This window comes from Cololabis saira, chromosome 14, assembly GCF_033807715.1.
Source record: "Cololabis saira isolate AMF1-May2022 chromosome 14, fColSai1.1, whole genome shotgun sequence".
NCBI classification, from domain to species: domain Eukaryota; kingdom Metazoa; phylum Chordata; class Actinopteri; order Beloniformes; family Belonidae; genus Cololabis; species Cololabis saira.
The window spans coordinates 7,805,891-7,821,092 of NC_084600.1; the positions used below are offsets into that span (position 1 = coordinate 7,805,891).

A 15,202-nucleotide genomic window follows, 5' to 3' on the forward strand; every position below is an offset into this window, starting at 1 on the left:
ATATGTCCATTTACTGTAATTGTCAGTAAACGGGGATGAGGTTATTGTAAGTTTTTGACCGGCCCTTTTTTATGTGCACTTCAGATGAGTGGGATGCAGAGTTTTGGTTGTCTGATATTTTATTTCCACGCAGAGTACTGTCTCAGTCATTATAATCCTGACACCCAGACAAAAACTGGTTCCCCCTGTGGAAAAAACCACCAAAATGTTTGGGGAAAGAGGTCAGAGTCGGAAGTTCACGCATTGTGCTTGGTGTTGCATTCCAGGTGTGAGAGGCACCAACCGAAAAAGTGGCTAAAAGCACTTTTTCTAAAAGGAACTATACAGTCGCCTCTAACACCAGCTTCGGTTAATCTGTTTGAATTTCTTTTCACAAATTCTTGTAGTGGGGGTGGTGCCTGGCCATGAAAGATGTTATAGATCAAAATAGCGTAATTATATTTTACAATATTGTCCCAGTTTAAGCGCTCATGCTTTTTTAATATCTGACAATGATGGTATGTTTTGGGTTTTTTATCCATCATGTTTTTCAGTCTCTGGGTCCATTGACCTATTGGTGGTTTTAATTCTCTCCAGTTCACTGTAATCATTGTCTTTGCTACTAATAAAATAATCCTCAATATATATTGTTGGTCTACATTATACATGTCTCTGGGTATGACTCCCAACAAGAACAACATTGGTTCTAGTGTAACATCTATCTCCAGAATAGTGTCGATTTTCTTTTTAATATTATCCCAAAATCCTTGTCATACTGGACAATGCCAGAAAATATGTGTGGTGTCTCCAATCTTTCCACATTTTCGCCAACATAGTGCCGCATTGGGGTTTTTCACATATGAAGAAATAATAAGGGGAGTATTAAAAAATCTAATCTTAACCTTCCAGTCAAACTCTTTCCAAAGCTGACTACTAATTCCCGTGTGACAGCCTGCCCATATGTCCATCCATATAGTCTTCAATTATAACATTCATTTCTAATTCCCATTTTTCTTTGATATACTCTGTGTTTTGCAAGGTACCTGTTGCTAACCTTTTATATAAAATAAGATATGTGTTTTTTTGTTGGGAAATGCTTCTCTAGAACATTAATAAAATATTCTTCTCTGTCATTTGGGTTTTTGCTGACCAAATCCTTTTCCGTATGGTTCGTGACATAATGTCTTATCTGGAGGTATCTGTAAAGGTCCTTTGATGGGAGGTCAAATTGTTCTTGAAGTTGAGAGAATGATTTAAATTCTGTTACTGTAAAAAGTTGATTGATTGTCCGGAGACCTTTGTCAGCCCACCTTTTAAACCCACTGTCCCCCAGGGGGGGGAACTCTATATTTCCTCCTAACATGGCCCTTGAGATCGATTCCTGTCCCCTTAGCTTTTTTTTTTTTACTGTTGTCCAGACTTTTAAAGTGTGTTTTATCCATTCGTTCTCTATTTTGATTTTATTGACTGACTTTATATCCATAAATGGAAGTTCTGATAAGGAAACGCCTTTAACGGAGTCTCGCTCTATCTGGGTCCATATTGCTGCCTCATTTCCGATCCATGCCACTATTGCATTTATTTGTGTAGCCCAGTAATAATTTTTGAGATTTGGTAAACCTAATCCTCCTTCATCTTTGGGTAAATGAAGGGTTTTTAATCTTACCCTAGGTCGCTTCTTTTGCCAGATAAATGTTAGGATTAGTTTATCTAGCATATTTAAAGTGGAAGCAGGTACTCTAACGGGGAGGGACGGAAACAGAAAAAGAAATCTAGGTAGTAGGTTCATTTTTATTGTTTCTACTCTGCCAAGTAGGGACAGGGGTAGGACTTCCCAACGTGCCACGTAATTTTTTATTTGTTTGATTAATTTATTGTAATTTGCCTCAAATAGTTCAGTGGGGTTAGGTGTAATAATTATTCCCAGATACCTAAATCCTTGTTTGGACTAGCAAAAAGAGACATTGTTATTCAGCTGTGTAGGCTAAATAACATATCTGAACTTATCAATATGACTCTGTCCTTCACAGAATAAGTAAAATGTTCACTGCAAAATCTTAACAAGAATATTTGTCTTATTTCTAGTTAAAATGTCTAATTTTAGTAAAATAAATCTAATTACACTTAAAACAAGACTCATCACTGAAAAAAACAACAATTTTCACCTGTTTCAAGTAGATTTTCACTTGAAATAAGTAGAAAAATCTGCCAGTGGAACAAGATTTTTTTGCTTGTAATGAGAAGATAAATCTTGTCCCACTGGCAGATTTTTCTACTTATTTCAAGTGAAATTTACTTGAAACAGGTGAAAATTGTTAAATAAGTTATTTTTCTGGTGTTATTTTTCTGGTGATGACTCTAAATGTTGAAATAGCAGTAAAACCACATTCATTGATGAAATTACATAAGGGATGGAAAGGAGGGATGGCAGTTTTACAGGGGGGATGATTTGGACCGTTTTTATTTCAGGGGGGATGATTTGGACCGTTTTTATTTCAGGGGGGGGGGGGGGGGGTGATTTGGACCGTTTTTATCAGAATCAGAATCAGAATCTGAAAAAAATGTTATTGCCAGGTCAGACATAAATCAGACGAGAGAACTTGACTCCGGTTTACACCGATTGCACCATTAATACGGACGCCATAATTATTACAGGGGGGGATGCCATCCCCCCCTCATCCCCCCTCAACTCCAGTACTGCTGAAATGAGAAATAGGCCCAATCCCAATTCTCCTTCACTCGCCCTTCTTTTCTCCACTCGCACTTCTTTTCTTCCCTAAGCCCTAAAAAAGAAGGGGGAGATTTTAGGGCACTTGAGATCTAGGGCACTTGGCCCAGGTGCCTGTCCCAATTCTCCCCCTACCCCTCGTTTTCATCCCTTCCCTGATCAGGAAGCTGAGAGCCAAAAGCTGTTTTAATTTCAGCTGTAGCGCTGTTAATATGGCACTTTATTAAGTTTTAATATTTTTTCAGGTATAATGGTAACCTTAAGATCCCCAACCGGGGCTCAGTTTATCCAAATAACGCCTGTTAAGAAATTTGACCCGATGTTTTCGGAGATGAGAAGAGCCGCCGGCCCCGGGGAGCAGCCTCAGCTCACAGCCCGAGAAGAGACGTCTCCGCCGGGTCAGGCTGCTCCGTCAGCCCCGGGAGAGACACTCTCTCCCGGGACGCAGCTCTGTTGAGAATCACGCCGGCTGAAATAAATCATTTAGGAATATGTTGGTTTAATAGATGAAATCTAACAGTTGTAGCTACGCCTGTTAAGAAATTTGCTCCGAAATTTAGAGATTTCTGTCTGCCGGGTCCGGAGCTTGGGTCCGCGTTAAATCGACGCAGAGCCTACGGCGTAGGTTGCGTAACCTCCGCCGTAGGATCTGCGTTGGTGTAACGCGGAACCATAAATCCCTTTATTCTGGCGTGATCTTCCGCAACTTTATCTGAAAGTGTGTAAATTACCCAGATAACAGCTGGATTACTTTGTGGTTTCTGAAGACTATTATATCAGAAACATCCAAAACAAATCTGACGAGTCACAGGATTATTTCTCTCTATTTCTCTGAGACCAGTCTGCCTGTTTGCCTTCGGTCGGCGAGTCAAATCGACGCAGAGCCTCTTTTTTTCATACCCCCTCGCTCGCCAAGTCAGCATCTGAAATCCCTCGATTTGAAGGGGCTATTCTCAGCCCCTAGCCCTCGTTATGCCCCCTCCCCCTAGGTGAAAAGAGGAATTGGGACACCACTACCTTCACGGGAACGCGCAAAAGTTAGGGTTAGGGAAGAAAAGGAGGGCGAGGGGGAGTATTGGGACGCACCCATAAAGTGAAGAACAGAACAGTCATCTCTGGACGTGTAGTTCCCCCTCCCAGCCTGTAGGAGGCGCTGTGGCGGGGTGGAGGCGCTGTAAGGAGAAACCCTGACGATCATATGTCGCACATACAGTAGCTTTCACATCCACAGGCCTCTGCTGATCGGTAAGTATTTACTGCTGAATCAAATAACATTCACTTGTACTTAAGTCGTTGTGTGTGTTTTCATGCATTGTGTTGTTAAACTATGGAAATTACATCCTTGTAATGAACGCTATTTTGCCGAGCCTGCGTTGACTGATCCAAATATCCAGTTAGCTGCCGTAGCAGCCTGAAAATAGTGCCTTTATCTTTATCAGCCTTTATCCTGTAGTTTCTGTCGAGAAAGGGTCCACTCAAAACTCAAGATTATGATGACAAACTTGCCACGGTTGATCTTATTTTTTTTTAACTGTAAAACGAAGTAAAGGAGTGTTGTTTTAGTAACAAATGGCCGAAGGTAAAGCTGAAAATGGAAGGCCGACCTGCTCTCATGTAGCAGCTACACGGAGACGAGAATCAAATCAAACATGCTGGATCAGTCAGTCCTGCTGGTCAAAGCAGGTTTTCATGGCTTAAATACTTCTAAATACTTCTGACAATCAAGGTTGCACCGTCCCTTGTTATTTGGATACTTAGAGTAGACTCTAAAATTGTGTGTGTGTGTGTGTGTGTGTGTGTGTGTTTTCTAATTTTTTGTGTTATACAGTACTGTCTCAGAAAATTAGAATATTGTGATAAAGTTCTTATTTTCTGTAATGCAATTTAAAAAAAACTAAAATGTCATACATTCTGGATTCATTACAAATCAACTGAAATATTGCAAGCCTTTTATTATTTTAATATTGCTGATTATGGTTTACAGTTTAAGATTCCCAGAATATTCTAATTTTTTGAGATAGGATATTTGATTTTTCTTAAGCTGTAAGCCATGATCAGCAATATTAAAATAATAAAAGGCTTGCAATATTTCAGTTGATTTGTAATGAATCCAGAATGTATGACATTTTAGCATTACAGAAAATAAAGGACTTTGTCACAATATTCAAATTTTCTGAGACAGTCCTGTAATTTAAAGTTGGTTAGGTTTGGTCACCTCCAATATCTTATATGACATGATAGTTGTGTCAAAGTAGCAACCCTGGATAACAGTATCTTGTACATACTCCTACTTTCCATGTCGTTAATGTTTAGTGACACTTTAATGGCACTTGAATGAATTTAAACTGTTATTAACAACATTACAAATAAAAGTGATACTGCACACAGAAAGACCATTAAACACACCAGTAGCAGCCAATGTGGAAAGGTTTATTACAATGCATTGAGTCTTAAGTACAGTATACCTAAATACATCTTTTACAAAAGTTAAATCCCTTTTAAGTTTTAAGGAAGCTGCTTCTTTCCTTTTGTGAAGTAAGGGATACAAAGATTAGATTATCCTTTATTTCTCCCTCAATGGGGAAACTCACTTTGTTCAACAGCAGTACACTTAACACTAGGGCTGAACGATTTTTGAAAATAATCTAATTGCGATTTTTCCCTCAATATTGCGATTGCGATTTAATATGCGATTATTTTTTCAAGGTCCTGTTCTCATGTATTTTTCAAATACACAAGCAATAAATCAGTTTGTTTTATAATAAACAATGTAAGATTTATTTAAAGCACAGATTACAACAATAAAGAAAACAAATCTGTGGCTTTACCTCTTTAACACGTCTACACTCGTCTGTACACGCGAGTGTTATGGGTCGTTCTCTCTGAACCCAATCACACGACACCAAACCGGGTTAAACTTTAGCCAAAATAAGGCGTAGTTTAATAGAAAAACACAGAAAAATTCCCACAGGGAACAAAAAACCTTCCTCACAGACACACAGACACACACCTCCTCAGAACTTCTTCACAAATAATTTAAAAATCACAGAGAAAAAAAAACACCAGCAAAATAACAAACCAACAAAGCTTACAGAGTTAACAAAACGAACTAGCAATGAACAACTCGCAGCCCCGCTGTTTTAACCTCTCCTCTTGATGAGCTGACGGGCTGCAGGTTCAGGCTCACAGCGCGACTCAAGGCTGGTTTATGGTTCCGCGTTAAATCGACGCAGAGCCTACGCCGTAGGGTACGCGGTACGCTGACCGTACGGGGCGCCTAGCCTACGGCGTAGGCTCTGCGTCGATTTAACGCGGAAACATAATTCAAGCACGACTCCACTTTCCGCCGGGGCGCGCCCGGCTTGTGCTCGTCGCCGCGCGCAGCTCCTCGCCAAGCCGACTCCGCGCTCATATATTTAATACATTTATAAAGCCCATATATTTTATAAGCCCTGCCTGGCCGAGCCCTAACACTGAGGCCATGGTAGATTTAGGTTACACGCGGACACGCGGCACTGTTGACTTATTTCCCCTGCCGGCAACGTGACCAGATCACGTGACTTTGGAATCGCAGCCTTTGCGGGTAGAAAATCTTGTTTTATCACAAAAACTGTCTCTTTCATCAAACCAAGTCTCATCATGTTCAGAAGCAGAAGACGACAATGAGCTCACAAAAACTATTAAAAAAAACATTCTGAGTTACATGACTGACAAATACAGTGACCCTGTCAAAGATGAACTATTGGACTTGGCCTCACTTTTGGATCCCAGGTTCCGCACCACATACATTCATCCTGAGAAGGTGGAACACATTAAGAAGAGAGCTGTCACAGAACTGCTGAATCTGCCCACTGACAGAACCACAGCAGAGCCTGGACCAGTGGGCAGGAGGAAGAAGAAGCTCAGCCCGGTCCTGCGCCAAACAAGAAGAAAAGCTTGGCACGCTTCCTCCCTGTCACCGATCCACTTCAGTGGTGGAGGAAACGCGAAGACAACTTTCCAAGGCTCAGCGAGCTAGCCAAGAAAATACCTCTCAATCCCTGCAACGAGTGCCCCATCCGAGAGGCTCTTTAGTGTTGGAGGGAACATCGTAACATGCCACAGGGCATCTCTCAAGCCAGATGTAGTAGATAGGCTTGGGTTCCTTGCAAAAAATGTGCAAATCTGTCTGACTTTAATTAACAAATGTAATGAGCGACAGATACAACATGATGTTTGGTGAAAGACAGTTAAGGTTGTCACTTTATCCCAAGGGGGATTTGTTTTTTTTTTTTTTTAATTTTCACTTTATTCCCAAATAAGGGAACTTCATTTTTGTTTATGAAGAACCTGCTCATTTTCAATTGAAGTTTGGTGAAAGTGAGGTTCTTAATTCATTAATCCCAAGGGTTTCATCTTGGTCAAGAAGCTTGTTAATGTTGTCACTTTACTAAACCCAAGGAGGATTTACAGTATCTTTCAGTTGCACTTCATTCCCAATAGGGACATTTGTTTGCTATTTTTCTTTAAAAATAAAGATAAAATGTTTGAAACAATTTATTCCTTTTGTCTTTTTGTAGTTTTACCAAAAAAATCAAAATCGAAAATCGAGTTTTCAGAGAAAAGAAATCGGGATTTTATTTTTATCCAAAATCGCCCAGCGATCACCCGTACAACCGTATACGTGTTAACCAGACATGTTGACGCTGGGAACATTTTGTTAAATGCCTGCTAACCAGTTGCTACCTCGTCTTACTACAATATCTGATGGAAAACAACACTACTTCCGTTGCCACAAATGCGGGCGTAACATTATATGATGTAGGTTGAAAAGGGGTCTATTTTCAGCCTGGCTCTGCTCCGTTAAAATCCAGATGAGGAAAAAAGGAGGATATAACCATTACTATCACTGAATATTAGTTTTTGTTGACCATTGGATCAGTATATCAATTAAAATATCCAACAAAGATGTGCGGCAAAGACACGGCTACATGTTGAGGGGTCATGGTGTGTCAAATATTGTTTTTAACCCTGTTGAACGCCAGATTATTATTTAAAGTGTTTATTGTGGTCCATAGATTATACATTTGCTGCCAAAGATGGTTCGAACACATTTTGGACCCCCACGCTTGAAGCCCAGGTAATTTCTTTCAGCAATATTCTTTAATATTACATTTGACATTGTATACTTAGTTTTTAGTTCCAATGACTGACTGACTCAAATTGACACCTGATTTTACTTGCTTAATTTTATTTTGTGTATTTTCAGAGCTTATGAAGATGGTCATGGACACAGTGAGGAAAATTACAACTCCAGGAATCGGAGAGATGTACAGGGCTATTCATTTAAGGATCCCGTGAACTGGAGAGAATCCAGAGGTAGAGGACGAGGACGAGGACGAGGACGACCACCTGTTGCCAGAAGAGTTCCTCATATGGGAGAGCAAAGGGAGTCGCGTTTCAATCACTGGAGGTCTCATAGTCGGGATTACTTCCAAGAATACCCCTCTAAAATGGAACCACACCATAACCAGCGGAGACAGTCTCCATTCAGGCCAAACCGTCCACAAATCCCACATCGTTCATCCCCTCATAGTCCAGCACAAGGACACCAGAGAACCTTTCATGGCCCCCCCTCAGGTCATAGGTCACCTTCACCAAGACATTTTCATAACCACTCAGTTGACAGGAGACCAGGCTCTGCACCAACCTACCGGGGATCATTCAGGGGCCCAAAGAGGCAGTCAGCATTTCCTCATGACGAGCAGCGGAATCGAGACCCTCACCCAAGAGAAAGACCCCACGAACACTCTGGTCACGGCGTAAAGCGCTGGAACGAGCCTGGATCCTTCTCTCATCCACACAATGGAGAGCAACGGCCTTCTGGGTCACAGAGGAGCCCCAGAGAGATGTATGGGAGAGGCTCGTGTGCAGAGAGGTATAGGAGTGAAGCAACAGCCCCAGCTGGCTAAAATAGTTAGGAGGTCAGAGCTGGTCGCTCCTCCCAGCCACAGGGGTTGTTTTGGTCAACTCTACTCTGTCCCAGTTCATATGTATTGTATGGGGATTAAAGTGGGTCTCGTGTAAATGTTCCAGTAAGAGGAGTGTTACATCTATAATTGCTCTTTGAGCTGTGTGAAGTGGCTACATTTAAGATAACAGTTAAAAGTTCCGCCCCCCACTTAAAATGGCAATGGATTTGTCATTGTAATGATTTTTCTATTGTTTGATGGATGTGCAGGTGGTCATCTGAACAAGACTCCAGGCGGCAGCGTGGACCTCTGGAGAGGCAGGGCAGCAGATCCCACAGTAGGGAGAGGGCACAAGAAACCCCTCACCTGCCCCCTTACAGACCCCCCTCATGGAAAGGAGCTCCATCACCTTCCTACCACAGAACTCCTCAGGAGAGGCCAGTGGCGGCACCTCGGAAGAGAAGGATATCCCACATCAGCATGCCCTCATCAGACCCTGCTGAGCAGCAGAACATTGCAAAGCACCCCAGAAGAGACGCATCTGGACTGCTAAATATTCCCAGGCCATTTGGTGGTAAACCCTGGTCTACAAGTGATAAAAGTTACCTGATTAAGAGACGACAAATCAGAGCAGAGTCTCTCATGAGGATCAAAATACCTCCACCTGTGAAACGCAGGCCTCGTCAGGGTGACATGGTTGCACGGGCAAACATCAGCACTGTTCTTGCCATGAGGAAGAAACGTTTCCAACAAAAGGCATTTCCTCTGAAAAAGAGTGAACCAAGAAGAGCACAACAGCAGTCCCAGCAGCCCCCCCCCAGAGAGGAAGACAATGCCAGCAAGTCTTCCAGAGACACTGGCACAGGAAAAGAACAGGTGGAGTCTCGCCGGTCCTTGAAGACACACAGGTATGGTATTTTCAATGTAGCACTGTTCGCAGGGGCTTGATGATGATTAGGAGGTCAAAAAGAATGTGTGAAAGAGGTGCCAGCAGTGGGAAGTGGAGATGTCATAATGAGCTAAATGTGCAACAGTGATTCAGTTGATGCAAAGCCACAAACATGCTCAAATGCCTCCTTATCTGCGTGCTACATGTGTACAAAAATACCAACCTATCCAGTGGGATGAAGAGAAGTTTTATACTCCAGTTACAAAATATATTTTTAAGGCCGACCTGTTGTAGATCCTGAGAAAAATGTAAATAACCTTGAGGAGTGTGGAAAAAATGATATGGATCCCATCTAAGGCCTCACTTTCTGAAGTGCCCATCAACGTGTTAAGAAGATGTCTTCTCTGTAAAGAATGCAAAAAAAAGTTGTGTGAAAGTCCACTTCTGTATGCAAAGCATGACAGCTGGCAGACCTGAAGAGGAGTCCAACCTAGTTGAAAGGCATTCAGCAATGATTTAATTACTGGAAACATTTATCCATATGTGAACCTTGAGAAAAGGAAAGTCTGGCTGCCCTACTCGCAAAATTGACTTCTAAAAGCAAGCGGAATGAAGGATCAAATAATTGCTGTGGACTCTCTGATTCGCAGTTATTTCAGCAGCAAGTTGGATGATGGTGGTTATCAACGAACAACTGAAGCCATAAAATCCTGAAAAGTTTCTGGAGAATATTAGTTGAACATTTCTCGCCATCCCAAGCCAGTGGACAACTGATGCATGCAATCTTGCTGTTACATCTATTCCCTCTTTAACTTTTGATGTTTTAAAAGGTTAGCTCATTGGTAATTTGAATTGTTAAAGTTCTTATGCAAAACCTCCAAAATGAATGGCTAGGGCAAGAAAATCAGCCCGCATTTTACAGTTTTTAATTCTTAAAAAAGAAGAGAGGAAAAAGTTGCCTTATTTTTTGGCTGTACAGTTTTTATGGTGTCAAATGAAAAGAAGTGGAAACCAAAGTGGATGGACAACAGAAGGACAGTTGTGTGCCAGATGAAGCATGATTGCACTGGATGGACATTTTTGGAACCCACTTAATGAAGAAAAGCCAAAATGTTTTAACACATTGGGGTCTTGTCTGGAAAATTCAAGAAACATTGCAGAGACTCCCATGTTTTCAGATGTGGACTGGATGTCAGAACTGGAAGTCATGTTAATGTATTTATGGAATCCATCAGAGTCCAAATTAGCTTCTTGTGGAGAACCATGATGTGGAATCATCTGTTCCAGCAACGTCAACAATTACTGCCATCAAATGTTATTTTAAATGGTTCCCAAAGGATGACCATACAAGAACACCATCGAATACCAAAAAACAAATCAGACATAAATGGTGCAAAAGATGGACCAATGGAAATGGACTTGAGGCAAACATGAAGAAAACAAAAATGGAGAATTCAAGTGGCAAGTGTTCTTAGTAAATACCGCATGGGGTCAATCTTACCACACAGCAAGGTTCTCCTTATACCGGAGAGAGGTTGGAGCCTCAGATCAGCATGTCTTTCCAATTTCTGTCTGAGGGAAATCAAAGCAATCTCCTTTACACAAGGACAACCAAAGTTTGTCACTGAGTATCATCATCAAGATGCAGTTGTATCCCAATGAGCATAATGGAAAGAAGATGTTTTAAGTTGAATTCTGGCACTTCTGACTGCAGAGGACCAAGACAATTTGGCTGCTGAGCAAGTCGGCTGATTCTTACCTCTTAGCATCTTGGCCATTCCCTAAAGATTCAAGAGGAGCATCAGGTCTAATGGAACGAAGGTCTCCTTTGTGGGGGTTACAAACCCGTAACACTTGAGTGGTATAAAAACATGCAGTGGAAAAGAAATTGCTAAAGTGAGCCTGTAACTTCTTTGGATATATTTTTCCCTTTGCCTCACTACATGCGAATACTACATGTCCTGAAAACTCTAAATGTGATTCTGGTGAAACTCATTTGATGATGATCCTTGACTGAAGAAGCCTGAAGGAACAGTTAGACGTGGCTGATGGGGAAAAGCCTCTGAAGTTCATTCTGACGGATGACGTTACTGCTCTCCTGTTCGTCTCAGAGGGACGATTGAAGACCGCAATGTGATGCACACCAGTATTTTAAAGTCTTCAAGACTTGACCTCTAACACTTGCTGATTAAATGGAGCGAGCACAGATTGATTCAGGGTACAAAAATAGGAGTAAAGAAGCATGGACATTCCATGGTTTTTGTAAGTACCTAAGTGATGTGTGGCTTTATAGCTTTTGTCTGCCTGCAAAACACTGCTGTTCATTCCTGGCTTTAATTGCATTTTCTCTAAGAGCTGACAGGTTAACGTTCACTTTTTTTTCCCTACAGCCTTATTTTTTCACATCAGTATTGTTTTTGAGCTTGATTTACAATCCTGTAAACACAACTTTTCTGATTCTCTCCTAAGATCTTCTCCTATTGAGAACCGTGATCTTGTTGTTTTGTCCCACTGGGACTCGTCATCCTCCAAAGACTGCTCTCCTCCCAGTGCTCCCAGAGCTCCCAGGGCTCCCAGCCCCAAGGCCAAGGCTGGTACGGCTTTCACATTGCATGTTCTAATTCACAAGTCGGTTCCCATGTTTTTCCCAATGATTCGTTTTATTCAGAAATGTATCTTTCTTGCCTCTTCTTTTTTTAAATTTGGAAGAATCTTTACCAAAATGTTTTTTATTTTCACTTTTCTTTTCAGACTGCTGTTCAAATAGTGACACTCCACCAAAAAAGCAACTTCAAAAATCCATTGAGTCCAGATCCCCTGAAGGCAGAAAACGAGGATACTTGGACCGGAGGGTGTTCAGGTACCGAAGACGCTGAGTAGAACCATGTTCAACAAAGTCAACATTCTTCATAAGGAGGAGACTTGCTTAAAACATTTTTCATTGTTCCCAGCTTTGCAATTTTCAATAAATAAATACAAATATATATTTATTTATTTATATAAATTATTTTAGAAAAATAACTAGCATGATGCTTTGGACAAACTGGCTAAATTCCACTGAAATTATTGTGCTTGTGGACTAACAGCACAACGGTATTAGTTCCTAATACAGTTGTTACAAAAACACAGCTGTTAAAGATGCTTTTAATTAGATGATTACAGTAATGTAGTAGTATATGTGACATCAAATTTGTGACTAGATCTCACCGCTTAGTCCTAAGAAGTGCTGTTTTTCTATCACCCATATAAAAGAGGATGAAAGTGTCTGAAAGTTTGCTGCATCTGAGTGGTAAGACATGAATCCAGTAAAAATTCCTCACAGGATTGGGTATCAATCTATTGTGTTTGCATGTGGATGAATCAAATGCACACAAACATGCTGTGGTGTCAGTTTTTGGCCATTGTTTTTGTTTTAGATAAAACTGCACTTAAAAAATATTGACTGCAAACAATTAATCACTGTATTTCTGCTTTTGCAGACCTTTTAATATGATGCATGATGGCAACAGATCTGGCAGACCATTCAGGAGACCAGGACCCATGCCAGTAAGTTAGTAATTTCTGCTATTATGATTGCTTTTCAGGAGGTGCTTGCATACTGGCATGTCTTTGCAGAACATCCCCCCCCTTTGCTGGTCACGGTGCCTGGATGTAAAAGCCACTTTCTACAAATCTGATCACTTTTTTCCCCCCACCTCCTGAAGTGGACCAAAAGGAGAGTCCAGTTGTGGATGTGAGGGCCTTCCCCCTGTTCTGTAAGCAAGTGATAAGTGTGTGAATTGAACAACTTTTTGATCACGTACGTTTACCGACCATAGTCATAAGCAGAGCTGCACTTGGCTCCAGGGGGAGCAGCGCTCAGTTAAAACCAACTCCCACTGGGGAGGAAGACCTGGACATTCCAGCTGGAGGATTTACTGTACTGACGCTGTCACTGCAGCTGGATCTGTCTAGTTACTGTTCAAACCTTCACAGTGAACTTCTCCAAATCACACGTTGTTTTGCACAACTTCCGTTAAAAGGACTGTAAGAATATGAAGAGGCATCTTCTCCACTGATAGGTTTTTAAAATTATTATTAATATGGGTGCAAGGAACGTGATTGATGCCTTCAGTCTTATTTCACGCACACTGGAGTCACACTTCAGTTCTGGAATGGCAGTTTCGCAGATTTAAAGATGCAGATTTGCAGGATTTTCCTCTCTTCCTTGTGCCACTATGTAAAGGCCAATGGAGTAAAATTGGCCCCACTTCAACGGGCATGTTACAGAACGCCAGTATGGAAGCACCTATTGACACCTAAAAGGTTGCACAGGTGGAAAACTAAGCTTGACAGCAGCAATATTAAAATGTTTTATTTGATTTATTTCAGAAAAATTAAATGTTTATACAAATTAAATTGAGTAAGCTTTATAATGTTGTTTGATGAAAACAAGTAGTGTTTTTGTTAAATTAGTAATGAAAAGGCATATTAAAAAGCCGTTTTCACTGTAAATGGCCATACTGGTAGCTGGAGCGGAGAAACCTAATGATGTCTAAACATTTTGACTTCATATACCTACTTTTTTACAAGTGGACAAATAATTTTGAATGTATAAGGAATATTGGCATCTGTAATAAGGAGTATCGTGTTTTACAGAGGCCATCGTATTCTGGTGAGCCCAGGAAGACGGGCCTGGACCTGCAGGGGAACGTTAGAAGACCACTCATGGTATGTTTAAGTCTTAAAGGCTCATACACTTCCTTTGGAAATTGTTAAAAGGAACACTAACCATTTGTTGATAACGTATATGTGATTTTCTTGTATTCATAAGGAGACTTTAGTTCCACGTCCTTTTCCAACTCATAAGCCAGTGTTCAGAAAAAGCTACAATATCGTGTCCAAGTACCGGAACATGAGAGTGATGCGTCAGCGTGCCCCTCACACCCGGGGACCCCCCCAGCAGCGCTGGTGATCACCGGTACGTATCTTCTGGCTTATTCAAAATTTTTTACTTTGGGATTTTGGGATTTAATATTAGTCAACAATGCAAAATATATCGTTCTAATGGCTTCTATGTTTTTGATAATCTCAGCACAGGCTGCAGATTGTGGGGGAAAAAAAGAAGAAAACTGTCATCCAGATCTTCTATCTTCTGCCGCCGCCCCCCCTCCCGTCCAAACGTCTTTACCGGCCTCCACCTGCCTCTGGACCCGGAAGTGCTTACATTTTGTCACTGGTATAAGTGTTTCATTTGCATCATGAAGTAGTGCTTTACTTTGTTTTAGGATATTTGTAATATACACTATTCTGTCCTGGGTTTTGTTGGTTTTATGATTTGGGAGATGCTGCTTAACAAGAGGAATTCTCTGTTTTAATCATAGTGCATTTTTGTTGTTTACATCCAAAAATCAAATTTTTACTTTGATATCTGGCCTTGACAACTTGTAAATGTAAACATACATTGTGTTTGCCACTTTAAATAAAATCAGATTTAACACAGTCTGAGCAGTTTCTTTTTGTCTAAGTTTAAATTGGAGAAGCAATGTTTCTTTGAAGCAGTAAGTATCGTCTGGAAAATATAAATGAAAAATCACTTTAAGATTGAAGCATTTTGTGAAAATGTTCAACACCAGAAATCCAATATTGCTCTTATCTGAAGTTGGGACCAGGGTT

At 40.9% G+C, this 15,202-nt stretch overlaps 2 protein-coding genes across 2 annotated transcripts in view; one reads left to right on the top strand and one right to left on the bottom strand.

The window, feature by feature from the left end:
- Nucleotides 1–8,425, bottom strand: part of pdha1a (pyruvate dehydrogenase E1 subunit alpha 1a) — a 65,257-nt gene extending 56,832 nt beyond the window's left edge. The window contains exon 1 of the mRNA XM_061739557.1: nucleotides 8,401–8,425. Coding sequence (XP_061595541.1) covers nucleotides 8,401–8,410 — 10 coding nt within the window. The 5' untranslated portion in view covers nucleotides 8,411–8,425. The remainder of the gene's footprint in view (nucleotides 1–8,400) is intronic.
- si:ch211-114c12.2 (uncharacterized protein LOC336578 homolog) lies at nucleotides 3,869–15,044 on the top strand. The gene is made up of 10 exons (XM_061739556.1): nucleotides 3,869–3,952; nucleotides 7,765–7,826; nucleotides 7,956–8,624; nucleotides 8,928–9,566; nucleotides 12,017–12,141; nucleotides 12,299–12,407; nucleotides 13,027–13,093; nucleotides 14,186–14,257; nucleotides 14,361–14,507; nucleotides 14,622–15,044. The coding sequence occupies exons 2-9, from the start codon at nucleotides 7,786–7,788 to the stop codon at nucleotides 14,499–14,501; spliced, it is 1,863 nt and encodes a 620-aa protein (XP_061595540.1). The 5' UTR covers nucleotides 3,869–3,952; nucleotides 7,765–7,785; the 3' UTR covers nucleotides 14,502–14,507; nucleotides 14,622–15,044.
- Nucleotides 15,045–15,202: the final 158 nt, after the last annotated feature.

Excerpts from the sequence above, each read along its gene's own strand:
- si:ch211-114c12.2 (XM_061739556.1), top strand. The coding sequence starts at position 7,786 with ATGGTTCGAACACATTTTGGACCCCCACGCTTGAAGCCCAG. Across the intron at positions 9,567-12,016 it reads CGGTCCTTGAAGACACACAG|ATCTTCTCCTATTGAGAACC; the intron begins GTATGGTATTTT and ends TTCTCTCCTAAG. Across the intron at positions 12,142-12,298 it reads CAGCCCCAAGGCCAAGGCTG|ACTGCTGTTCAAATAGTGAC; the intron begins GTACGGCTTTCA and ends TTTTCTTTTCAG.